The following is a 25583-nucleotide window of genomic DNA, read 5'->3' on the forward strand; positions in this document are numbered from 1 at the left end:
GTCGTCGTCTGAGACAGTAGAGAGTAGCCAGTTAAGCAATGAGGTTTCTTAACAAAGATCAATTAAGAAATTATGTTTCATAATTATTCACTAAAACGATATGTTATTGCGAAAATTATTGTCACTTATTCATCATTGTGTCAGTGTTTTATTTGCTGACTTTAGCGCTTCTTTGTATTTTATATTGCATTTCTGTCTACAGATCCTCCTAAATATTACACAATGTACCTTTTAAAGGCATTTGGTCCTGCAGCTACAGTGGTGCTGGCATGTGCATTTGTGTGCACAGCAACAAGCCAAACTGGAAACTAGTTATAGTCTTTGATGCTGTGAACATTCGATGAATGGCAAACACTGAGAGCATGGGTCAAATCATTGGTCAATTTAAAGATTTTTGTGACTACAATATATAATTTGACCACAATTCTTGTTTTTGGGCTGAGATGTTATCAATTGCATTCTTTTGAGAATCTATTTGAATATGAAAAGAAAGGTTGGACAAACAGGTCTGATGGTCTTTTGGTCTGTTCATTTTATCAGTCTCTTTTGAGGCATCGAAAAATATACAGGAGTGCAGTCTGAAGAAAGAGAAGAAGATCAAACCTCTTGCTTGTTGCAAGTCACAAAACACTCGCCAAATGGAGATCACGTCGGGGTCACCACTTCAAATTTCAATTGAGTATCAAATGTAGATTGTGTTTCTTATTAGAAAATAATCATATATATTGATTATGATTTAATTTAGATCTTTGATCATTCTGGGTATACCATACTTTCAATTATTCGTTCATTAAGGGACCCAATCCCGCACAGATTCACACGCCCCAGATTTACGTGGATCTCACGGACACAGTCTTTCCAGTCTGATCTTGGTCAGAGGGGTGCAGTGCTAATACCTCTTTAGTCGGTTGCCTACTCCTCACTCGTACAAAAAAGTGTAGTTTATTTAGCCACTTCCGTACAACTTGTCAAGTCGGTGATAGACAGAAATCAAAAGGTCTTCATATTAAGTGCCTACTGCTCTGTTCAAACATGTGCCTTTAGTTTGACCTATCCTGGACACAGGACGGCAGCCATATTGCACCAGAACGCCCACCACACACTAGCTTATTGGTGGAGAGTAGACAGTGATGAAGGCAATCAGTATATGCGGATGATTAGGAGGCCATGATGGACAGAGGCCACTGGGCAAATTTGGCCAGGATGCCGGGGTTACACCCCTACTCTTTTTCCAAAGGACATCCTTGGATTTTTAATGACCACAGAGAGTCAGGACCTCGGTTTAACGTCTCATCCGAAGGTTGGTGCTCTTTTGACAGTATAGGAGGACAGTACCTCCTCCAGAAGCGACATAGTTTTAACCCAGGAGGTCTCCCACCCAGGTACTGACCAGGCTCAACCCTGCTTAGCATCAGTGGGCAACCAGTCTTGGGCTGTAGGGTGATATGGCTGCTGGCAATACCTAGACCAAAACAAAAGGTTGTAAATATTTACTACACAAACACCTGTTTTTTGGGGAGAGGAGAGGATTCTCAGATATCTTGAAGAGACAGCACCCATAAAGGAGAACAGAATTATCCAAAATTTTCAATCTTTCTCATAATACCAATGACTGTATTGAAATTGAAGCAATTTTACCAATCGCACTGAGAAATTTAAAATGATACCAAATATGAAAGGAAAAAAACAATAGATTCACATATGTGGTTTATAGACATTCTTAGATAACTTTATGTGACTTGAATCAGGGGGAAGGGAAGGAATGGGAGGAGGGAGTGGGGGACACATGGATAAGGAAGGACTTTTCTTTTTGAGATCTTCTCTCCAGGGGTGCGTTTTATTGTTTTATTGTAGGGGGCTGGATCTCAGCTTTTGTCATAGCAGGAAAATCAAGTCTTACATACCTTGGTTAAAACTTTATTTTAAGGTGTCATTGTTACAATGTAATTATATATTTAAGTACTGAGTAATATTAAGCAATTACATGTACTTACTATAGGGTTAGGGTAGGATTAGGATTTGGTTGAGGGTTAGTTGCATGTAATTATGCATAATTTACTGTTAATTCCACGTCTTACAGATAATTTTGTATTTTTCAACTATACAGTATACATTGTATTTTCTGCATTGTATCTCTGGATGATCAGGATATGGTTGTTTATCAAACATGCGTGTCATATTTCTGTTCTCCTCAGACAGAATGAGACGAGTGTCTGCTGTGTTTGGATCCTGTATCAGATATACTGGGGTCTGAAGACAAGAAGAGAGAACAAAACCATTAACCACAGATAGGTGTGTGTGAACATACCTGTCATATTCCATGATTTACACAATAAAAACACATTTACTTAATGAGGATATTAATTATAATAAACAAATTATAAATGTTTAATTATTAATATATATAAAGACATACGAGATTTAGATAAAGCTAGTTAAGCAATATCACATGAGCAAGAGTAAAAAAACAGCAAGGATCACAACGGTCAAAAACGCCTGTCTAATGTTTGTAAATAAGAAATAGTGAAGACAGATTAAAAAACAAACCATGGAAGCACCTCAATTGTATGGGAGTATTCTGGTTTTAAACACTATGAAGGAACTCAATCAAAAATGCAATGTAAAACCTGTACAGTAGATCACGTGTGGTCACTCAAAGAGGAAATATGACAAACCTGTCAGTCTAAGCACAACATGGATATATTATTACCAAACCAGCACAAAAGAAGCAATCTATTGCTTCTATTGCTTTTATATATAATATATATATATATATATATATATATATTCACAGGATGAGATTAATCTTACCACTAAGTATGCAGTTTGTATAGTGTGCAGTTTGGATCATTCAGTAGATCAGAGAGCATCTTGACTCCTGATTTTCCCAGGTGATTGTGTCTCAGATCCTGCTCTCTCAGGTGTGAGGGGTTTGAACGCAGAGCTGAAGCCAGATAACCACAGCCTTCATCTGTCACCTTACAGTCCCATAAACTACAAACACACACAGAACCAATGACGATATCCGAGACATTAGAACCCACAACAAAAGCTTGTTAATTTTTTTAATAATTACATATCCATTTAATATAAACTGATCAGAGTTGAATATCTCTCATTTCATACACTATAAGTTCTGCTGAAAGGAGAATATGGTTCTTATTACCAGGTGAACTATATAGCCATCTACCAGATACTGAGGATCATAAGCAAATAGATTTGTATCTCCTGAAGGAAATAATCGTGTTCGAGTAAGTTTTGGTTTTATGTTCTGAGTAAATAAAATGCTGCATCAGCGGTGCCTTGAATTGCACTGTAGACACTAAACATAATTTTCTGCACAACAATATTCTTCTTTTCTTTTAGATAGAGTGACTCTATACATATACAAATTTCACGCATTAAAGAATCTACTTAACATTAATTATATAGTAATAATTTATAATGAATCATTATACTGAAAGAATGAATCTCAAACCTCAGTCTCTCCAACTGACATTTTGGGCTCTTCAGTCCATCAGAGAGCAGCTTCACTCCTGAATCCTGCAGGTCATTGCCATTCATTTCCAGCTCTATCAGACAGGAGTTTGATGATTGTAGAACTGATGCCAAAATTTCACAGCACTGACCAGTGAGTTTACAGCCTGCCAATCTGAACAGAATTTAAAAAAACTAAATAATTACACATTTATTCTTTGATTATTGACAAAATTGGGATGTAACTTGTATCATTTTTGAAAGATACTTGTTCTTTTAAAAGTAAAGTTGAATTCTGACTGTCAGCAAAGTTATCTTTACAGCCATTTACTAGATAAAGTAATAATGATGAAAACTTATAAATAAATATAAAAAATATAAAACATTCTCATAAAACAGTTCCAATATAGTGTGAAGTTTCTTTTGTTTAGTATTCATTGTATTTTATTTCTACATATTTTTGTTAAGGATTTTTTTTGGTGTTGAGTAGAGAGTGTGCGGACAAGGAGTGTGGAGTTGCTCTCCTCCCCAGTTCTAACACTCTGATCAATAAAAGTTATCAGCCATCAATATTTCAAGGCCATTGTCTTCATTCAAATTAATCCACAGGGAGCTAAACCCCATGCCTTATAATAGTTCAACTTAAATCTATAAACATGAAACTGTAGTTTTATTCTTTGAATTTCATCCTCTTGTTTTCCAGTGAGGGAATGAATCTTCACACACACACACACACACACACACACACACACACACACACACACACACACACACACACACACACACACACACACACACACACACACACACACACACACACACGTTAATTTAATACATTGAGATCATCTGGGTCCAGTTGTTCAAAAAGTTTAATCTGGATCAGAATGATCTAGATTTGGAAACCCCATGTTTTGCTATCCAAGTTTAGATAATTAATCTTTCTTTTTTGTCGGTTTTTCAAAGTAAAATAATCCCTCTGATCCAGATACAAACTTTTTCAGATTACCAAATCTGGATTAGCTGTGCTCCAAATAGGGTTACACTCACAATGTAGGCTGCTAACTAAAGCTCAACAGGTGGAAGAGTCAATGCGGGTAACTTTAGGTGTTTTATTTGAAGAGAAAGAAAATACTATAAACAAATAAACAAACATCCCCTTCCACAATTTCCTTTAAACAATCAGACCCCTACCTAAATTGAAAAAACATTTAGAATCATTGAAAAACAGTAAGAGAGAATAATAGATCAGAACATACGTTTTAATTTAAATATAATTTTTACTATTTCATTGATGCTTTGGATGAACAATATAATCAGTTGCTCTTTTGACAGTCCTCTCGCCAAAACACATGTAGTAGCGGAGTGGTGCATTAAAAATAGCAGTGATGCCATCTATGGCAGTAGCCAGCTATGAGGTCACCGAGGTTCGGACCTCTGTATTTTTCAAAGGTATATAGACTATAATAACTATTGTGAAATAACTATTAACTAATAACTCATATTATATGTTACCACTGTTATGCTGATGATACTCAGCTCTATATCTCTTTGCGCCCCGACGAAACTCACCAATTCACAAAATTAATGAAATGCACAGCTGATATAAAATTTTGGATGACTAGTGATTTCCTACTACTTAATTCTGAAAAAAAGTTTCTATTGATAGGACAAAAAACCTCTGCACGTAATAACCTAGAATACTGTCTAACACTTGATGGCTGCTCTGTCAAGTCTTCGTCGGTTAGGAACCTGGGTGTGCTATTTGATACCAATCTTTCATTTGAAAGTCACGTTTCTAGCATCTGTAAAAGCGCATTCTTCCATCTTAAAATATATATATAAATTATGACATATGCTTTTAATTAAAAATGCTGAGCAGTTAGTTTATGCGTTCATGACCTCAAGGCACGATTATTGCAATGCTCGTATGGGTGGTTGCCCTGCATGCATAATAAACAAACTACAGCTTATCCAAAATACAGCAGCTAGAGTTCTAACTAGAACCAGGAAGTATGACCATATTAGCCCCGTTCTGTCAACACTGCATTGGCTCCCTATTAAACATCGTATGCATTTTAAAATATTGCTGATTACTTACAAAGCACTAAATGATTTCGCTCCCCAGCACTTAATTGAGCTCTTAACACAGTATAGTCTTCACGTCTATTGCGATCTCAAAATTCTGGCCAGTTGATAATACCTAGAACATCAAATATCAAAATCGACTGCTGGTGGTAGATCCTTTTCCTATATAACACCTAAACTCAGGAACATTCTTCCTAACATTGTCCGAAAAGCAGACACACTCTGTCAGTTTAAATCTAGACTAAAAACACATATCTTTTACCTGGCATACACATAGAACGTTATACATTCCTATTATTCAAATCAGTTAAATGATTATTAGGCTGCATAAATTAGGTCAGCCGGAACCAGGAACACTTCCTATAACACCTGATAGCTACATCAAAAGAAGAATGGCATCTACACTAATGTTAGTCTTTCTGTTTATTCCGAGGTTGTCACGGTTCATTCACTGACTCATTCTCTCTCCCTGTGTGTGTGGGTGTGGCTGCTGATTGCCGCTGATCAGATAATCAGCGCCAGCTGTGGCTGATCAGCTCTGATATTAAATGTCCTTGCGTTTGTCAGATTGTTTGGAGTTCCCGGTGTTCGTGTCCTGGTCCTGGCCGTCTTTGTGGTCCCTGCGTTTCGTGTCTGCATTACGGGTTCTGTCTTCCTGGTCGCTCTTCCTTGTTTCCCACGGAGGATTGGGTTTCCCATTCGCGTCCCTGCCCTGCCAAGAGAGACTGTTCCCAGGCACCTTTATTCATTGGACCCACGTCATCTACTCTTATTATCTTCTTAAATAAATACTGTTGTTTTCACACTCGCTACTAAATCCTCTTTCATTGACCCTGACAGAGGTTTAATGTAATCAGCCGGATCGGGGCCATGTCCAGATCAGATGGTGGACCTGCCCCTAGACACGACCACAACACATCCCTGAAATGTCAGCAGAGATTGTGTCAACTAGACTCTCCCCTGTGAAGGCCTCATCGACATGTAAGCCATCGGCACTAATCCTCAACAAACTCGTCTCCACACCGGCGTGATGACTTCGATCTTCAACCAGATGGAACTGGATATTATTCTGAATGTTCCAATCCAATCTGATTTCTGACCTATAATGCTGCCTGAATCATAATCATACACTGTTCTTTCATTGGGCAGAGGAGAACTGAGCTACTGAGCCTGGTTTCTCCCAAGTTTTTTTTCTTCTCCATTCTGTCACCTGATGGAGTTTTGGTTCCTTGCCACTGTCATCCTTTTTGCCCTTTTCCCGCCTTTCCCGCCATTGGCTTTTGGCTTGCTTAGATGGGTATATTTCATCTAATATTCAACAATAGTATTGATCTGCCTGCATTGACACCATTATATGAGAACTGACCTAACCTGGACAATGACTCCATGGTTTTCTCCAGAGCGGTTATATATATAAATTAACTAAATTAATAACTTTTTTATGAGAAAAATGAAACATCACTGAGCTTACTTAAGATGGACTGTGACGCTATTTTCTCCTGGAAACAAAGTTTGTTGCATTATTTTCCTGTTATCTCTGTAAAGATGCTTTGAAACACTCTGTATTGTAAAAAGTGCTATATAAATAAAGGTGGCTTGACTTGACTTAATCTAAAGTACTTAATCTTAAAACTACTTTAGTGCTGCAAAAATATTTTAGATGACCAAATAAACCAAAGAAGGCGGGCCCAGAAGCTGCTGTCAAATTTCGTCATTTTGAATTGGAAATGGGCCTATATAATTTACATGATTTATGTAATGTAATACATAGTAACTGTCAATGTGAGGGGACAAGAAACATTAACAAAGCCATTTTCATCATATTAGGCATAAGATTAATAATGAATGTGAATTGTGAATTAATTTAATAAACTTTTTACCTAGCGTTCGTAGCCTTCAGTAAATGAGCTTGTCTAACAAAATGATTAAAAAAAAATATAGGCTAAATATCAGTCGACCCTATATTTAGTTTCTTCTCTGACACAGACAAAAATGAAAAGACAATGGGTGGGTTGCACCAATAAGTATTCAATTAAGCATAGAAACGAGTGGCAGTGATCACTAGCGCTAACTTGTCATCGTCTGAACAAGAACGATTCAGTTAAATTGGTGCTTGTTGCCGCTTTATAAAGGCACAGCGTTACAATGGCAATATATTTTTTTTTCAGGTAATCTACCACACCCCACACTTTCAGAACCACTGCTTCAACAGTAAAACTAATCAAGAGCAAACTATAAATATAAATGTGTGCATATATTACATGATACAAATGTTGTATTCTTTGACCAGTTTTCCATTTTTATTCCTATCCCAGTCTTATTAAAATGTTTTGAACACAAACTGTAGATTGAATTTTGTGAACTAAGCAGATTTCAAAATCCTTTTTATTTTATTTAAAACATCTCATTTTCAAGATTTGATCCAATCCAAAATCAGATCAAATAATTTTTTCAATATTTATCAAATTAACATCTGGGCCCAGCTCGTTAGGAGAGACTCCATGAACTGAACTGAGTATGTCAGATGAGAAATAGACACAAAATGTTCCCGGTAGTGGATCTCCAGAACTGGAGCTGAGAAAACACTGTTTTTAGAATAGTTTACAATAGCTTTGAAAATGACTGGGCCAATCATAATCAGGGACTGGCATAAACTGTTTTATAATAAACATTTTCCAACACATAAACTTATAATTCTGGTCCTGTCTTCTGATTGGTCAATCCAGTGGTGATCTATTAACAGCTGTGATGTAAAACAGCTGTTCAGCTGCTACAGTGTATATCACTGCACAGCATTATAGAGAGCAGCTATTAACCTCAGTTTACATGTCACCACTAGATCTACTAGCAGACGCTTCATGGATTTAACTACTGAATGAATGAATCTCAAACCTCAGTATCTCCAGCTGACAGTTTGTGCTCTTCAGTCCACCAGAGAGCAGCTTCACTCCTGAATCCTGCAGGTCATTGTCAGTCATGTTCAGCTCTATTAGACAGAAGTTTGATGATTGTAGAACTGATGCCACAATTTCACAGCACTGACCAGTGAGACTACAGCCTGTCAAACTGAACAGAAAAAAAGAATAATAATAATTACATATCCATTAACAGTGGTTTAAGGTAACGAAATACACATACTTTGTTCCTGTACTTAACCATACTCCAAATTCTATAAAACAGCGATTAAACTGCAAAATTCAAATATTTAGGATATTTGGCCAAATGATTTCCAGAAAAAAATTCTATTTAAAATGTTTACAGTATTTCTAGTGTTAGAAACTGCCTTTATTGTTCCCCTATCATAGGAGTGTTGAATTTAAATGAATCGAACACCACCTCTCGTTGTGGCCGGCACGAGCAAGTTCATCATCGCCGTGCTGGAGGCCTGACTCTCTCTGCTCTTATGCAGGAAGAGATATACTCCATGTCTGCGTATTACTAGTACTGTACTCAAAATCAATGATTTACTGTAAAAGATTTAGTATATTATCTATTATTTTTTCACATTTAAAGTACCTTTTAATGAAGAAGTTAAAATTAGAAATTATTTTATATTTAAATATTAAATTAAATAACAGTCTCGTAGCATTATTTATGCAATTGTAAATGCAGTGTAAATATTTTAATGTCACTTCTGATGCCGCTTCTGTGTTTTCTCTGCACTGCAAAAATGGATTTGGATGACAATGAATTTATTTGATTGGTAACAGCCCAATATGGTGTTTTTAATCTAATTAAATTTAATTTCAATGTTAGAATTTGACATAAAAGGTGATGCATGCATCTAAGAATTTTAGGAAAAAATGCCCTTATTGTAAGTGCAGACAGGAAGACGTAGACACAGAAGATGAAGATTCAAAAGGGTAACTTTGATAATAATACACTAATAATCCAACAGGTAGCAATCCATATAAAGAACACACACACACACACACACACACACACAAACACACACACACCATAGTGTTAACGAGATGATACAACAAGATGATTAAATCAGAACAAAGACACATGACAAATAAATACAAACTGAAAATCCATGAAAACTAAACTAAACTTAAATAGGAAAAAAATGCCCCAGGAAATCTGTTTAAGGTGGCAAATATTGCACCTTAATAAAAAAAGTTAATTTCTGTCACTTCCTTGAACTGACCACTGCATAGAATATGAATAATATGAATTTCTTCATGAGTCAGCTGTCCACAACAGGCCTAAACCAGCCTTGGTACCAGGACAAAAACACACTCTGCAAAATTATTGTTATCACCAAAATGTGAAAATATCGAGATATCATTTTTTTGTCAGTATTGCACACCCCTAATATACAGTATTATTATTTTTTAGTTCTTCAGTTATTAAAAAGGTCTTAAAAGTCTTACATTTTACTTTAAAAAATATGCAGCAACCCTCCATGCAGTTCTACTACAGACATTTTTGAATGACATTTCACTCCCCTGTACACTTGTAGATCTTAACACTGAAATACATTCACAGGATGAAATTAATCTTATTGCTCAACATACTTGAGTTTGTTCAGTGTGCATTTTGGATCATTCAGTAGATCAGAGAGCTTCTTGAGTCCTGATTCTTCCAGGCGATTTAAGCTCAGATCCAGCTCTCTCAGGTGTGAGGAGTTTGAACGCAGAGCTGAAGCCAGATAACCAGAGCCTTCATCTGTCACTTTACAGCGACACAATCTACAAACACACAGAGAAACAACGAAAATACCTGAGACATTAGAGCTAACAACAAAAGCTTGTTAAATCTGTTGAATAATTACACATCCATTTATTATAAACTGATCAGAGTTGAATATCTCTCATTTCATAAACTATACGTTTTGCTGAAAGGAGAATATAGTTCTGATCACCAGTTAATCTATACAACCATCTACCAGATACTGAGGACACATAAGCAAATAGATTTGTATCTCCTCAAGGAAATAATTGTGTTTGAGTCAGATTGGGTTTTAGGTTCTGAGTAAATGAAGAGATGTTGACATTTGAGATTCAAGTGAGTACACTTTTTCTGCACAACAATATTCTTCTTTGCTTTTAGAGAGAGGGACTTATACACTTATACATACAAAAATCACACATTAACGTGTATACTAAACATGAAATATATAGTCATAATTTAGAATGTTTCAATATACTGAATAAATTCATCTCAAACCTCAGTATCTCCAGTTGGCAGTTTGGGCTCTTCAGTCCATCAGAGAGCAGCTTCACTCCTGAATTCAGAAGGTCATTGCCACTCATGTCCAGCTCTATCAGACGGGAGTTTGATGATTGTAGAACTGATGCCACAATTTCACAGCACTGACCAGTGAGAATACAGTGTGCCAATCTGAACAGAATAATAAAAAAATGAATAATTACACATTCATTTTTTATTTATTGACAAAATTGGGATGTACCTTGTATAATTTTTGAAAGATATTTGTTCTTTTAAATGTATAGGTGAAATCTGATTCTCAGAAATGTTATCTCCACAGTAATTAAAGGATTAGTTCACTTTTAAAATGAAAAGTGTCATCATATACTCACCCTTAAGTTGTTTCAAACCTGTATGAATTTATTTCTTCTGCTGAACACAAAGGAATATATTTAGAAGAATGTCATAACCAAACAGTTTTTGGTTCCCATTGACTTCCATAGTAGGAAAAAAATATACTATGGAAGTCAATGGGAACCAAAAACTGTCTGGTTATGACATTCTTCTAAATATCTTCCTTTGTGTTCAGCAGAAGAAAGAAATTCATACAGGTTTGAAACAACTTAAGGGTGAGTATATGATGATAGAATTTTCATTTTAAAAGTGAACTAATCCTTTAACCACAGATAACTGAATAATGATGAAAACATTTTCTGTTCATGTTAATAATGAGTCCAATAACATCAAAACAAAATCTCATAAAATAGTTCAAACATAGTTCATCTTAAATGTTTAAACATAAAACTGTATTCTTATTCTTGATTTTCAACCATTCAAGGGAATGAATCTTGATACACACAACATGCAAAATCATGCAACACATCTGAATGAATATACTAAAGCAATAAGCCCCATGAAGTTATGGTTTACAGTATTGCTGTTCATTCTCACTGGTTACATAATCACTGTTAATCATGGCGTCACTGGATTTATTACTGTGAAAAATTCAGACAATCTGGGCCCAGTTGTTTAAAAAGTTTAATGTTTACATGTCACCACTAGATCTACTAGCAGACGCGTCATGGATTTGACTATTGAATTAATGAATCTCAAACCTTAGTCTCTCCAGCTGACAGTTCTTCAGTCCATCAGAGAGCAGCTTCACTCCTGAATCATGCAGGTCATTGTTACTCATGTTCAGCTCTATCAAACAGGAGTTTGATGATTGTAGAACTGATGAAACAATTTCACAGCACTGATCAGAGAGTTTACATTCTGTCAAACTGAAAAAAATAAAATAAAAATAACAATTACACATCCATTAACAGTAGTGTAAAGTAACAAAATACACATACTGTACTTAACCATACTGTGTGACAAAACAATGAATAAACTATGCAGCTGCAGCACGAGAGCATAAGGACAGGCTTTCAGCACAGCGATGATGAACTTACTAGAAATACTGTAGAAATTACAAATTTCATTTTTCCCCCTAGAAATCATTCGGTCAAATGTCTTAAATATCTTTTTTTAATGGACTTTAATTGAATTAAAAAAGAAACTAAATTAGAATGCAGTTAAGACCCTGGTGAAAGATCAATCCATCAGAATTAAACATCATTTAAACAATCTTTAACTGTAAGAAAAACAATTAACATGCAATTTAGTGCATTGTTATATATTCATCATCCTCAATATTGTGTATACTGAATTTGATATATTAAAATGTCTTTGTTAAAATAATTCTCACATTAAGCATTTTCACGTTAAGTGTTTTAGAATGTTCCACTGTTTTAGTGATTGAAATACTGAGGTGGGTGTTGTATAAGAATTGAATTAATCTCAAACCTCAAGATCTTCAGCTGACAGTTTGGGTCCCTTAGTCCCTCAGAGAGCAGCTTCAACCCTGAGTCACGCAGGTTATTGAAACTCATGTCCAGCTCTATCAGGTGTGAGTTTGGTATCTGCATGGCCAAAGCCACAGTTTCACAGTAGGTGTCATTGATTCCACAGTAGGAGAGTCTGTAAAAACAGGATATTTCTCCATGGCATTTATTGTGTGATTATCTTGTAGGAACAGTCTTTGTAGTAACAGTGATAGTTTATGTCATGTTCTCTGTGAACATTCAAGCTTTTTAGAAAAAATAAAATAATTGTCATGTATGCTGGAACTAATTTGTCAAGTGAAAATAACTTTCAAATGTATATCTATAAAATCACTGTTTATTAAATCAATTCTATTAAAAACAGATTTTACTCTCCAAAACCAGTAAAAACATGATACTTCACACTTCATCTTACGCTAAAACTGATTTCCAGAGTTAAAATTGATTAAACATCTCTCAACAAGTTTCTTACTCTGCTTTTCTGACGCATCTCACAGCAGGCAGTAGATTCATGTGGCTGCCCCATGATGTCTTGTACATTTTCAGGTTGAGCTCATCCAGCACCTCCTCTGACATCAGCAGTACATAAGCAATCAATGAGCACATGGAAGATGAGAGGTTTCTTTCTGGAGATTTGAAGTATCTTTGGATTTCTGTATATAATGAATTGTCATTGAGCTCCAGTAAGCAGTAGAACAGGTTGACTGACGTTTCAGGTGAGATGTCTTCATGGTTTTGTAATTGTTCTTTAATATGTTTGGTTATTTCTGTGACGCTATCTTTGCTGTCTTCAGTGTGTGTGAACAGGCCTCTGAGCAGTTCCTGATTCGATTCCAGTGAAATGCCCAGCAGAAACCGTAAAAATAGGTCTAAATGTCCTTTCTGACTTTGCATTGCTTTCTCAACAGACTTCTTTAGTAAATCATGTAAAGCAATATTTTTGTCTGGCTTGTCGATGTGGTCAGACCTGACCTCGTTTTGTGTTTCTTCAAGGAAAAATGGCAGCTCGTCCATGTTCTTGTCCAGGTAGCAGAAGAACACATGCACTGCAGCGAGGAACTCTTGAACACTCAGATGCACGAAGCAGAATACCTTCACCTTATGAAGTCCAGCTTCTTGCTGAAAGATCTCAGTGAGCATTCCTGTGGACTCAAAGTCTTCACTCACATTAATACCACATGCTTTCAGATCTTCTTCATAGAACACTATGTTTTCCTTCTTCAGTTGTTCAAACGCTAGTTTAGATAACTTCAAAATCATTGTTTTGTTGGACTCTAAGAGCTTGGTGCGTTCTCTTTCTGTTTTTTTGTCATGCTTCTGGCTCTTCATGTTCATCTGTATCAGCAGGAAGTGGATGTACATTTCAGTGAGTGTCGTGTTGATGTTCCATGCATTGTTCCCAATTGGGATGTCTTGAAGAACTGTGGCTGTGATCCAACAGAACACGGGAATGTAACACATGATGTAGAGACTACGTGATTTCTTAATGTGTACGATTATTCTGGAGGCCAGAGTCTCATCTTTGATTCTCTTTCTGAAATACTCGCCCTTCTGCTGGTCAGTGAATCCTCGCACCTCTGTAAACAACCCTACATACTCAGGAGGGATCTGATTGGCTGCTGCTGGTCGTGATGTCACCCAGACACGAGCTGATGGAAGCAAAGTCTTGTTCACCAAACTTGTAAACAGTTCATCTTTAGATGATTGCTCCTCAAAATCCATCACCATTCCACTGTCAAAATCCAAAGGCAGTCGACTCTCATCCAGTCCATCAAAGATAAAAGCAAGCTTGCAACTATATATCTTACGTATATTTAATGTTTCCAGTTTCCTCAGTTCAGGATTAAATTTCTGTAGAAACTCATGCAGATTGATCTCTCTGTCTTTAATGCAGTTAATCTTTCGGAATGGAAGCAGGAAAACACAGTCTATATCTTGATTGGCTATTTCTTCTGCCCAGTCCAGAATGAACTTGTGCACTGAGACCGTTTTTCCAATGCCAGCGATGCCTTTGGTCAACACAATTTTTTTCTTATTTTTGTTCCGAATAAATACATCATTGTATTTGATTGGCCTGAGCTTTGATTTACGGGGCGTAATAGTTTCATCAATCTGCAGAATCTCATGTTCTTGATTGACTTCTTTAAGATCCCCCTCTGTAATGAAGAGTTCTGTGAAAATATCCTTAAGATGTGCTTCATTTTCATGTTCTTTTTTACACTCAAAAATCTGTTCTACTTTCTCCTTCATGTTCATTTTGTGAGTTTTTAAGAATTCCTGCAGCCAGAAATCATCTGTTATGAAAAAATATAAATAAACAGGAAAAGGTTTGAACAAAACAACACTAGAAGATTAAACACAAAGGTTCCCTTTCAAAAGCTACAATCGATGCTGCGCTGCTTAGCGCATTGGGAACGTCTTTAATCGTGAACCGCTGTGAATATAGTGTGTAAACACGTCGATGGAATCGACAGGAAGTAATATAGCCTGGCTCGGTGACGTCATCGGCGCACACCCGCGACAAGAGGCTATAATTAGATGAGCCGCAGGTTTATCGTCAGGTCTTTTGTCTTCAGAGACCTCTCTGTGTTTGGTGTGCAAGCATTTATCTCCTCTCTATCTACTACAGATCTTTGTTATGAGTTATTTAGTTTCTCAGCTGGCAGTGTACAGATTGTCCCTTTCTCATCTCTTAACGATCTAAAAAGAGTTTAGAAAAAAAAGAAAAAAAGAGAAAGAGAAATGAGTGAACAGAGTAAGCGCTGTGTCCCTCCAAGATTCCCATGTCAGAACTGAATACACACGCTTACTGTATTTTCTGTTTGGGGGAACAGCATGCGGCTCTTGCGTTGGAGCAGGGCGAGTGCGAGCATTGCAAATTATTTACTCGTCAAAATGCTGCGCGCTCGCCTTAGCTACTTCCAGACCACACCCACATCGCGGGGCTCTCGGGCATGGATCTGGCTGACGAGCAAGAGACGGGTCCATCCCTTTTGCTTGCTTTGTCACCAGATCCATGTGCTCCCTCGCGTGATCCCGAAGCGCGCCCCGGTGCTGCTCCGGCCCACGTGGGGGACGGTTAAATATCTCTTTGGTCCGCGGACTATGAGCAGCCAGCCTCTGAGCATTCCTCAGTCGCGCTCCCCCTCGTAAGGATGGGGGACCGGCTCGCCGCACCCAGCAGCCTCCCAGACCAGACCTCAGGACCATCATCAATAAAAAGAGGAAGTCCTGATGGTCTGGCACCCAGTCCACGGGATGGGGTGCGTATTATATCTGATCGCCCCTTCTCGTTACCCCCATGAAACCTCTCCATCCCCGCCACCTCTGGTGCTTCAGGGGGCAGCGGTTTCCAGCGAATTGTTAGATGTTCTTTTGCTTCCTGCTTTCATCGAGGACACGGAACATCTAACATCCCCTCAAAAGGAAGTGTTAAAGTTGATACCACTATCAGAGAGTCTGGCAGCGTGGAAACTTCTGCCAGGCATTTCTGCTTGGGTATTAAGCACAGTGCAAATAGGATACAGAATCCAATTTATTCGTCGTCCTCCGCGTTTCAACGGCGTGGTCTCCACTTCTGTGAGACCGGAGCTGATGCATGTACTGTCACAAGAGCTACAAACTCTTCTGAGCAAAGAGGCCATAGAACATGTTCCTCTTCCAGAGAGGGAGTCAGTCCATTACAGCAGATACTTCCTGGTCCCCGAGAAGGACGGGGGGTTGCGTCCAATCCGTAAAGTCAAAGCACTCAAGTTCAAGATGTTAACCGTCAAGACGGTCGTGTTGCAAATTCTACATCACGATTGGTTCTTCACGATCGATCTGAAGGACATATATTTTCACATACAAATATTGCCCCAACACAGGAAGTTCCTGAGGTTCGCTTTCGGGGGCGATGCATACCAGTTTCGGGTTCTTCCATTCGGCCTAGCCTTATCAAGATCGCACTGTTCGCCAGTACCAAAAGATGTTAGGTTTTATGGCTTTTGCATCCACGGTGAATCCTTTGGGGCTGTTGCACATGAGACCGTTTCAGTTGTGGCTAAAAGTCAGGGGATTTCATACAAGGGCCAATCCTCAAAGGCAAATAAAAGTGACGCGCCGAGGGCTTCGTAGACTATCTCTATGGCTCAGAACCCGGTTCCTCGTCTTGGGTCCCACTCTAGGGGCGCCTTGTCATTGCAGATTGTTAATGACAGACGCCACCCTGATGGGCTGGGGAGTGGTCTTAAGTGGTCGTCCAGCTCAAGGGGAAAGTTGATGGCTGTATTTCTGGCCCTGAAATATTTTCTCCACCAGTTGAGAGGTTGCCATGTGCTAGTGCGGGTGGACAACACAGCGGCAGTCTCTTGTATAAATCACCAGGGAGGTCTGCGCTCACACAATCTGAACAGAATAGCGAGGCAGATTTTTCTCTGGGCCTAGGAAAAGTTCTTGTCACTCAGGGAAGTTTACATTCCGGGGTATCTGAATGTGGGAGCAGATTTACTGTCCATACAGAAATTACACACAGGGAATGGAAACTCCACCCAGATGTAGTAAAATAGATCTGGACCAGATTTTACGAAGCGGATTTGGACCTCTTCGCCCCTCAGTAGACAGCGGAATTTCCCCTCTACTTCTCTCTGAGTCACCCAGCCCCCCTGGGTCTGGATGTGATGGCGCACACATGGCCCAAAATGCGCCTGTATGTGTTTCCTCCAGTGGCTCTGCTCCCGGGAGTTCTAGCCAGAGTTTGCCAGAAAGGGTCTTGCCTCTTACTGATAGCGCCGCGTTGGCCGAACAGAGTATGGTTCTCTGAGATAATATCTCTCCTCGGCGGCTCCGAAGAGGGGGGACCTTCTGTCCCAGGCGGAGGGCACGATATTCCATCCCAGGCCCTGTGGAACCTTCATGTTTGGCCCCTGATGGGTACCAACTGAGGGACACTGGGCTTTCGCCTGCCGTTATTGAGACCATTCTAAGTGCTAGGGCCTCCTCCACTAGAAAGAGTTATGCCAACAAATGGGGGGTTTTTGAAAGGTGGTGTGTTGTACATAATGCAGATACAGTCAACTGCCAGATTGGTTCAGTTCTGGATGTCCTGCAAGAAAAATGATCAACAGGCACATGCCCTGCCACTCTCATGGTTTATGTGGCCGCTCTTTCGGCTTGCCATGCTTTGGTTGACGGGGTGCCACTCGGGAGACATCCTCTGCTCGCTCGCTTCATTCGTGGGGCCAGACGACTGAGGCCTCCCGTAAGAATCAAGATCCCTTCATGGGACTTAGCTATAGTCCTCGAGGGTCTGGTTGAGACCCCCTTTTAACCTCTAGAGTCGGCGTCTGACAAACTTCTGACCCTAAAGATGATTTTTTTCTTATGGCTATAACCTCTCTAAAAAGAATGGGCGACATGCAGGCTCTGTCAATATCGCCATCCTGCTTAGACTTTGTCCCAGGAATGGTGAAAGTGATTTTGCATCCTCATCCTGATTACCTGCCTAAGGGACCATTCTCGGCTGTGCATCCGGTCACTCTATAGGCCTTCTGCCCTCCACCGTTCATAACGCCGGAGCAGGAGAGATCTCACAGACTATGTCCAGTTCGTGCTCTTCAGACCTACGTCCACCGCACTAGCCAGTGGTGTAAGTCAGAGCAACTGTTCGTTTGTAATGGGGGCAGCAACAGAGGCGTGCCACCACCAAACAGAGCATGTCACATTGGGTCAGGGAAGCTATTGCTCTTGCGTATTCGGTGCACGGCCAAGATTCGCCATTGGGTCTAAGGGCTCACACTTTAAGGTGTTTACACACTATATTCACAGCGGGTCACGATTAAAGACTTTCCCAATGCGCTAAGCAGCGCAGCATCTCGTTCCACTTTTTCAGGGAACAGGGTTACAGACAAGTAACCCGAAATGTTTTCACATTAGAATGATTATCAGTATAATCAACCGGAGCAGACCTAGGGTATTTAAATTCATGGTACTGAAAGCAGTTCTGTTCTGTCCTGAGATCAATATACATCAAACATGCTAAAATCATTTCTGATTCCGCTGTAAGGACGTGTTTGGTTAATTCACCTTGTTTTCTTGGACGTTTCTCAGCTGGCTCGGTTGATTTTTGCACTGTGAAGAGAGAGAAAATAAAGGAGACTTTATGTTCATCGAGGCATCCTGAAAAAGGCTCTGCATCGTGTTTCAACACTTCATTAAGCAGCACAACTGTTAAACTATTAACTAAATGGCTTATTAGAATGATTTCTGAAGGATCATGTGACACTGAAGACTGAGTAATGATGATGTAAATGCAGCTGTCAAAGTCTTCCTGTGTTGCCACTTTATTTTTTTTAAAGATCTTCAAACAGAAAACAGTTACTTTAAATTGTAAAAATATTGTACAATATTTCAACTATTTTTGGTTAAATAAATGCAGCCTTGGTGAACAAGAATTATTTTTTTTTAAATCTGAATGTACATGTTTATGAATCTATGCTGCCTCTTGTTCTCTATTCTTTCCTTTATTACCTTCAGTGTAGTTGTTCTCTAACTCTTCAGCCAGCCGGTTCTGGTTCATCTTCCTCAGGATGTTCAGTGTTTTCTTCACAGCTTCTTCTTCTCCAAAACGATCCATCATTATATTCACTATATCAGTGACATCAGCATTCTCCAGTTTACTAGCTCGAACGGGTCCATCTTGTTTTAAGAGACTCCTAAATTTCTTTAGATTGTCTCGTTCCAGGTCTTCTAGAGTATCATAAAGCAGCTCTAAAACAGATGCCATGGTCTTTCAAGGACTGTAGGAGCAAAGAAAAAAAGTATTTAATTATTATTTAAGGAGGGTAAACGATCTGAGGCGAGAACTCTAACACACACACACACACACACACACACACACACACACACACACACACACACACACACACACACACACACACACACACACACACACACACACACACACACACACACACACACACACACACACACACACACACACACACACACACACACACACACACACACACACTTAAGTCAGGACAGACCCATATTTGATGTTTGACAGAAATGAAAGCGAGGCTGTGAGTGATACTGTAGATTAGAAGTACTGTGTGTTCAATGGACTATACTGTGATCTAGAAGCTTGTATGCCACCGTAAAGACTGTAATCTAACACTCAGTGCCTCATTTCAGCCGCGTAAAATTCAATAAAGGTCTATTAGTTGTTCTGCATGAATCTTATGATTACTGGAAACATAATTAAAGATTGCTCAGTAGCTTAAAGTATTTACTAACTTACCTTTGGATATTGACAATATTTGTGGATGTTTCTTTGTCCTCCTCTGAAATGGCACCTTGATAATCAAAAGCTCTTTCTCTTCTGTTTTCTCATAAAGAACTGTGGGTGTTTCTCTGCAGAACTACATGATACAACTGTGAGAATAACATCCAGTCGAGCAAACAAACATATTTCTTTGTGTATCTTCGTTGAGGTTTTCCATTGATTTCTATTGTTTTAAGCTAATATTTCCTATCCTCTACCCCTTGTAATGGTTATGCACAGTTTTGGTTTCATTTTCACGGTGTTCTCTTCCTGTTTTGTCTTTCCTGCTACATGCGATTTCACCAATTCTATAAGATCATTACAAAGCACTGCATGACATGGATCTAATAAACTTGGATATGACATGTAGACTGTACGATGATGACACCTTAATCTATGAAAATTTTTACTTTATAAATGTTTTGTGTAGTTTTATTGTATTTAAATGTTAATTTAAAAACACCTTTTTGAATTAATGAATACATTTTAATATCATGATGATGACAATATCTTCAGCAATTATCGTGATATGAAACTTGACTAAAAAATTGTCCCTCGCAATAATTTTGATCAAACAATTCAAATATATTTCGGTGTATGTAACCACTGCTGTTGTAATTTCGGCTTCATCTGAGACGGGTCACACCATTGGCATTACCTGAGAAGTTAAAGTGAATAACAAAACTTTGCTCTTTCTAAAGGATTTTAGCACGGATGGAGGAGGAACATAAGTTCCCTCACGTTGGGATCCGGTCATTCTTTTTCCCCAAAATGCTAGTTAATGTAATGTTATCACATTGGACTTAAACTTAGACTTTTCTCACACAGAATATAACTTCTTCCTCAAAATTGATTAGATGATTTTTGTAGTTTTGGGGATTTATCCACCTTGTTACACTCGGCGTCAAAAATGACGACCCACAAAAAAAATATCGTTTATAAATCTTCAGTTATGCCGTTATTGCCAAATATCAGACTGTCTTTTCGTCAATTTCTTTTCTTTCAATTAGCACATTAGTTTTGTATTTGTTTTGGTGTCTGATTGATCACAGGCCTCATTGATCTGAGATTATGAGCTCATGCTAAAATGATTTTATGTTCCCACCAATCTCAAAATCAAACCTATGCCTTTGCGGCAAACTTTGATTTCATAAAAAAATTATGTACATTTATAATACTATAGTTTATATTTGATTACTTCTGCATCCAAAACAAAAAACTAGTTCCCGCTGCAGTGAGGGGGTTTATAATACAGTGACGTAATAATAAAGTTGACATGTTTCTCTCTTCTGCCGTTATCAATCTCTCTCTATTTGAAATTTGTGAAAACACTATTGTGGAGTTTTTCTTTCGCTGTTGGAGCAAATGGGAACACAAATATATATATTTAATGTATTCTCTCATTCAGCGCTGTAGTTTACCCAACTATGACGACTTCTGCTTCTAAAATAAAACAGGAAAACGTAAAAGTTTCTATTATTTACAATCCCACATTTAAAATCTTCCTGCTGCACTTTTGTTTGCCGAGGGCTTTTACATCAAGATAAACACCATAATAACATACTGTAGATGTAACCTTTCACTACATTCACCTATATTATATTTGATAACCTCTCCTTACGCCATCTACACTTTTAATAATACACAATCCACTGAAATCAAAGACTCATCGAGTGATTGTTTAAAAAAAAACAGTTTATATGGACATTCAGATACAAATTACATCACAAATGGAATCAGAATATGTAGAGAGAGAGAAATAGTTCAACTCAAAAACACGGTTACACTGTAAACCAAAGGAGAGTATGTGGAACAGGTATCATATTCATAAGGTGCGAGAATGGAGAATAAAAGAGACGCCATCTTTAATCCTTTACTGCACGAATGGAGGGGATTTCAAACTTCTCACTCCATCATCAGAAGACAAACGTCATGCAAGAATTCAGTCTCCTCGTGTCAGAGATCTCCGGGAGAAGCGACACCGGGACCGAGAAAGAGAAACTAGCAAATCCGCCCAATCTTTTCCAATAGCATCTTTAAAAGCCAGAAGATCAGAATGTAGGTACTGAGATGTTTTAATCTCTTATAATACTGTGTAAAGTGTATGCATAGACTGCAAGTACCATTTAAACATAAAAAAACAAAAGACAGCTGTCTGGTTTAGTGTTCAGACTGTGGTCAGTTTTTCATTCTCTTAGTGTCAATGAAACTCACACACCAACAGCTGACGTGAAATTAACTCTTAAAATGGCAGACCGTTGTCAGTCCTGGACCCGATCACATGTGCATGCAGCTAGATCTATGAAACATGTCCTGCCAGACAAAACACAGAAATGCATGTTTTCACAGATAAAGAAACGCTGTGGTCTTGGATTCTGTATTTCCATCTCCAGCCATTTTGAAATAATTAACGAGCCACTTCAAACAATATCAAAAAACTACTGATAAAAAAAATAAACCAAACAATAGAATTACAAATATGTTTACACACACAAATCAAAAATGTGCTTGACTCTTCTTTGGAACCAAAATTCAAAGAAAGCAAAATACCAATAATATACTAAAGGGAAAGAGGACACTCGGCAAGACAAAGAAAAAAAATACTATGTAGTTTTCCTTTAAAAACCGACAAACATTTTATAATCCGCTTCTCAGAAAGTTGGGCTGAAACTTGCATATTTTACAAAACTATGCTAATAAAAGAGCTTGTCGATATTCCACAAGAGGGGCTTTTCAATCCCAAAATCTGAAAAAAAAAGAAAAAAAAAAGTATTTCATAGCATAATTAAATATTTGCTATAGTCATTGTGCCGGTGTTTGGCGTCTGTGTATTAATGTGGATTCAGATGATGTCCTGCTCTTCATCAAAGCCAACACACAACCGTGAGAAACTAATGACGATAATTAATAATAATAATAATAATAATAATAATGTTTGGTAAAATTTTGTGTCTATTCTAGTTTACTTGCATATAATGACTATTTAATTTGAAAGGTACGCCTCTTGAAAATGGTCTGAACGGAGGTACTGTTTAAAGAACACAAAGCTTTCAGCAAGACGGATTATTATGACACATCGTCCCGGTCGTGTGCGCCACACGTCATGATTCGTAACAGCGATCGCCGCTTCCTTTCCTCCGTGATCTTTCCAGAGACAGGAAAAGCATGATGTAGTCTCTCATCACGTTGCTGTATTTGGGATAATAGCATCGTCCTCCCGTACAGAGCTGATGGGATCCACGTATTTCAAGATGATCCTTAAAACCGAGACGAGAGCGGTCCGGATGAATGTCTATATTTCTTAAAGAATATTGATCATTATTGTAGTGTGAGACAGTGAAGGGTGACAGACGTGTTCACTGCGGTCCTGGCGCTCTGTGCACATGTAGTTCAATGGCCACTAGAGGCAGTCTAGAGCCGTTACTGCATGCATATGTGCAGAAAGACGAGCCGGAGGAAGAAATGATTTGAGCTTCTCAGTCGAGCAGTTTCAGTCAGAGATCTGTTACAATTTAGTGTTCAATGATGTCAGGTTTCCTTAAAAAAAAAAAAAAAATCCACCTTCTTTGAACTGATTTAGAGTTGCATTCCTTTTTCAAAGTTCGTAACAGACGCGTTATGCTTCTTTTTTTTGTTTTTTTTTGTCCAAAAGTGTGATTAGGTGTTTCCCTCCGAGGTCAGCAGCTGTTGGTGAAGTATCAGAGAGACCGGAAATCTGGAAGTGTATTAAAGGTGTTTAATATGGCGAAAACCGGCTGTATCCTCCTCTGTAGAGAGTGGCCTGTGGAAGAGAGACGGGTTAGAAACCGGCGAGCGAGAAACTGTGTGATGGACATCATGAAGCAACACGCCCCGCGACGCCGAGATTTACAGTGAGTTTAGTTCAGCTGAGGCGTTGTTAGGCACGACACAGAGTTAAAACCCCTTTAGTTCTAAACCCACTGTAAATCACGGCTTCAAGGGGATTATTGCTTTTATAAAACGGTTACTCCATACGAATATTCATAAAATAAACACCAGCAACAAAAAATATAACGTTATAACATGTATTCCTCCGCCAAGCAATGTAGTTCCAAAGAGGTTGCTAAGCAACACATGCAGCAACAAAGCATCACAAAAGGCAGTTGTGCAGTAACGCGCTCACAGGTGTGTGTGTGTAACACGCGGTCACAGGTGTGTGTTTGTGTAACACTAATGTAACGCGGTCACAGGTGTGTGTTTGTGTAACACTAATGTAATGAGCTCACAGGAGTGTGTTTGTGTAACACTAATGTAATGAGCTCACAGGTGTGTGTTTGTGTAACACTAATGTAATGAGCTCACAGGAGTGTGTTTGTGTAACACTAATGTAACGCGGTCACAGGTGTGTGTTTGTGTAACACTAATGTAACGCGGTCACAGGTGTGTGTTTGTGTAACACTAATGTAATGAGCTCACAGGAGTGTGTTTGTGTAACACTAATGTAATGAGCTCACAGGTGTGTGTTTGTGTAACACTAATGTAACGCGGTCACAGGTGTGTGTTTGTGTAACACTAATGTAATGAGCTCACAGGAGTGTGTTTGTGTAACACTAATGTAATGAGCTCACAGGAGTGTGTTTGTGTAACACTAATGTAATGAGCTCACAGGAGTGTGTTTGTGTAACACTAATGTAATGAGCTCATAGGAGTGTGTTTGTGTAACACTAATGTAATGAGCTCACAGGAGTGTGTTTGTGTAACACTAATGTAATGAGCTCACAGGAGTGTGTTTGTGTAACACTAATGTAACGCGGTCACAGGTGTGTGTTTGTGTAACACTAATGTAATGAGCTCACAGGAGTGTGTTTGTGTAACACTAATGTAACGCGGTCACAGGTGTGTGTTTGTGTAACACTAATGTAACGCGGTCACAGGTGTGTGTTTGTGTAACACTAATGTAATGCGGTCACAGGAGTGTGTTTGTGTAACACTAATGTAATGAGCTCACAGGAGTGTGTTTGTGTAACACTAATGTAACGCGGTCACAGGTGTGTGTTTGTGTAACACTAATGTAACGCGGTCACAGGTGTGTGTTTGTGTAACACTAATGTAACGCGGTCACAGGTGTGTGTTTGTGTAACACTAATGTAATGAGCTCACAGGAGTGTGTTTGTGTAACACTAATGTAATGAGCTCACAGGAGTGTGTTTGTGTAACACTAATGTAATGAGCTCACAGGAGTGTGTTTGTGTAACACTAATGTAATGAGCTCACAGGAGTGTGTTTGTGTAACACTAATGTAATGAGCTCACAGGAGTGTGTGTGTGTAACACTAATGTAATGAGCTCACAGGTGTGTGTTTGTGTAACACTAATGTAATGAGCTCACAGGAGTGTGTGTGTGTAACACTAATGTAATGAGCTCACAGGAGTGTGTTTGTGTAACACTAATGTAATGAGCTCACAGGAGTGTGTTTGTGTAACACTAATGTAATGAGCTCACAGGTGTGTTTGTGTAACACTAATGTAACGCGGTCACAGGTGTGTGTGTGTAACACGCGGTCACAGGTGTGTGTGTGTGTGTAACACTAATGTAATGAGCTCACAGGAGTGTGTTTGTGTAACACTAATGTAATGAGCTCACAGGAGTGTGTTTGTGTAACACTAATGTAATGAGCTCACAGGAGTGTGTGTGTGTAACACTAATGTAATGAG

General features: G+C 38.6%; 2 protein-coding genes across 7 annotated transcripts in view; both read right to left on the bottom strand.

Annotated features, from left to right (window-relative positions):
* Positions 1-799: 799 nt before the first annotated feature.
* Positions 800-20169, bottom strand: LOC307006340 (NACHT, LRR and PYD domains-containing protein 3-like). Of its 2 annotated transcripts, XM_079627215.1 has the most exons (12): positions 19885-20169; positions 19113-19381; positions 18669-18713; positions 13078-14899; positions 12568-12741; positions 11835-12002; positions 10738-10911; positions 10086-10259; positions 8455-8628; positions 3479-3652; positions 2812-2994; positions 800-2250 (listed from the first exon to the last, which is right to left on the bottom strand). In XM_079627215.1, exons 2-11 carry the CDS (start codon positions 19366-19368, stop codon positions 2814-2816), a joined length of 3342 nt encoding a protein of 1113 aa, XP_079483341.1. In that variant the 5' UTR covers positions 19369-19381; positions 19885-20169; the 3' UTR covers positions 800-2250; positions 2812-2813. The 2 variants fall into 2 exon arrangements, with proteins under 2 accessions (XP_079483341.1, XP_079483342.1); XM_079627216.1 differs by lacking the exons at positions 10086-10259; positions 10738-10911; positions 11835-12002.
* Positions 20170-21588: 1419 nt separating this feature from the next.
* Positions 21589-25583, bottom strand: part of rbfox2 (RNA binding fox-1 homolog 2) — a 41111-nt gene continuing 37116 nt past the window's right edge. For all 5 annotated transcript variants that reach the window (XM_079627232.1, XM_079627233.1, XM_079627230.1 and 2 more), the window contains one exon: positions 21589-23689. In XM_079627232.1, the coding sequence (XP_079483358.1) occupies positions 23645-23689 (45 nt within the window). In that variant the 3' untranslated portion in view covers positions 21589-23644. The remainder of the gene's footprint in view (positions 23690-25583) is intronic.

Source organism: Phoxinus phoxinus (assembly GCF_949152265.1).
Source record: "Phoxinus phoxinus genome assembly, chromosome: 11".
Taxonomy (NCBI): domain Eukaryota; kingdom Metazoa; phylum Chordata; class Actinopteri; order Cypriniformes; family Leuciscidae; genus Phoxinus; species Phoxinus phoxinus.

Bases quoted from the DNA above. Each gene is read 5' to 3' on its own strand.
- LOC307006340 (XM_079627215.1), bottom strand. From the start codon at position 19,368: ATGGCATCTGTTTTAGAGCTGCTTTATGATACTCTAGAAGACCTGGAA. The intron at 12,003-12,567 runs GTTTGAGATTAA...TATTTTTTTCAG, and splicing joins TGTCAGCTGAAGATCTTGAG to TTTGACAGAATGTAAACTCT. The intron at 10,912-11,834 runs GTTTGAGATTCA...TATTCTGTTCAG, and splicing joins TGTCAGCTGGAGAGACTAAG to ATTGGCACACTGTATTCTCA.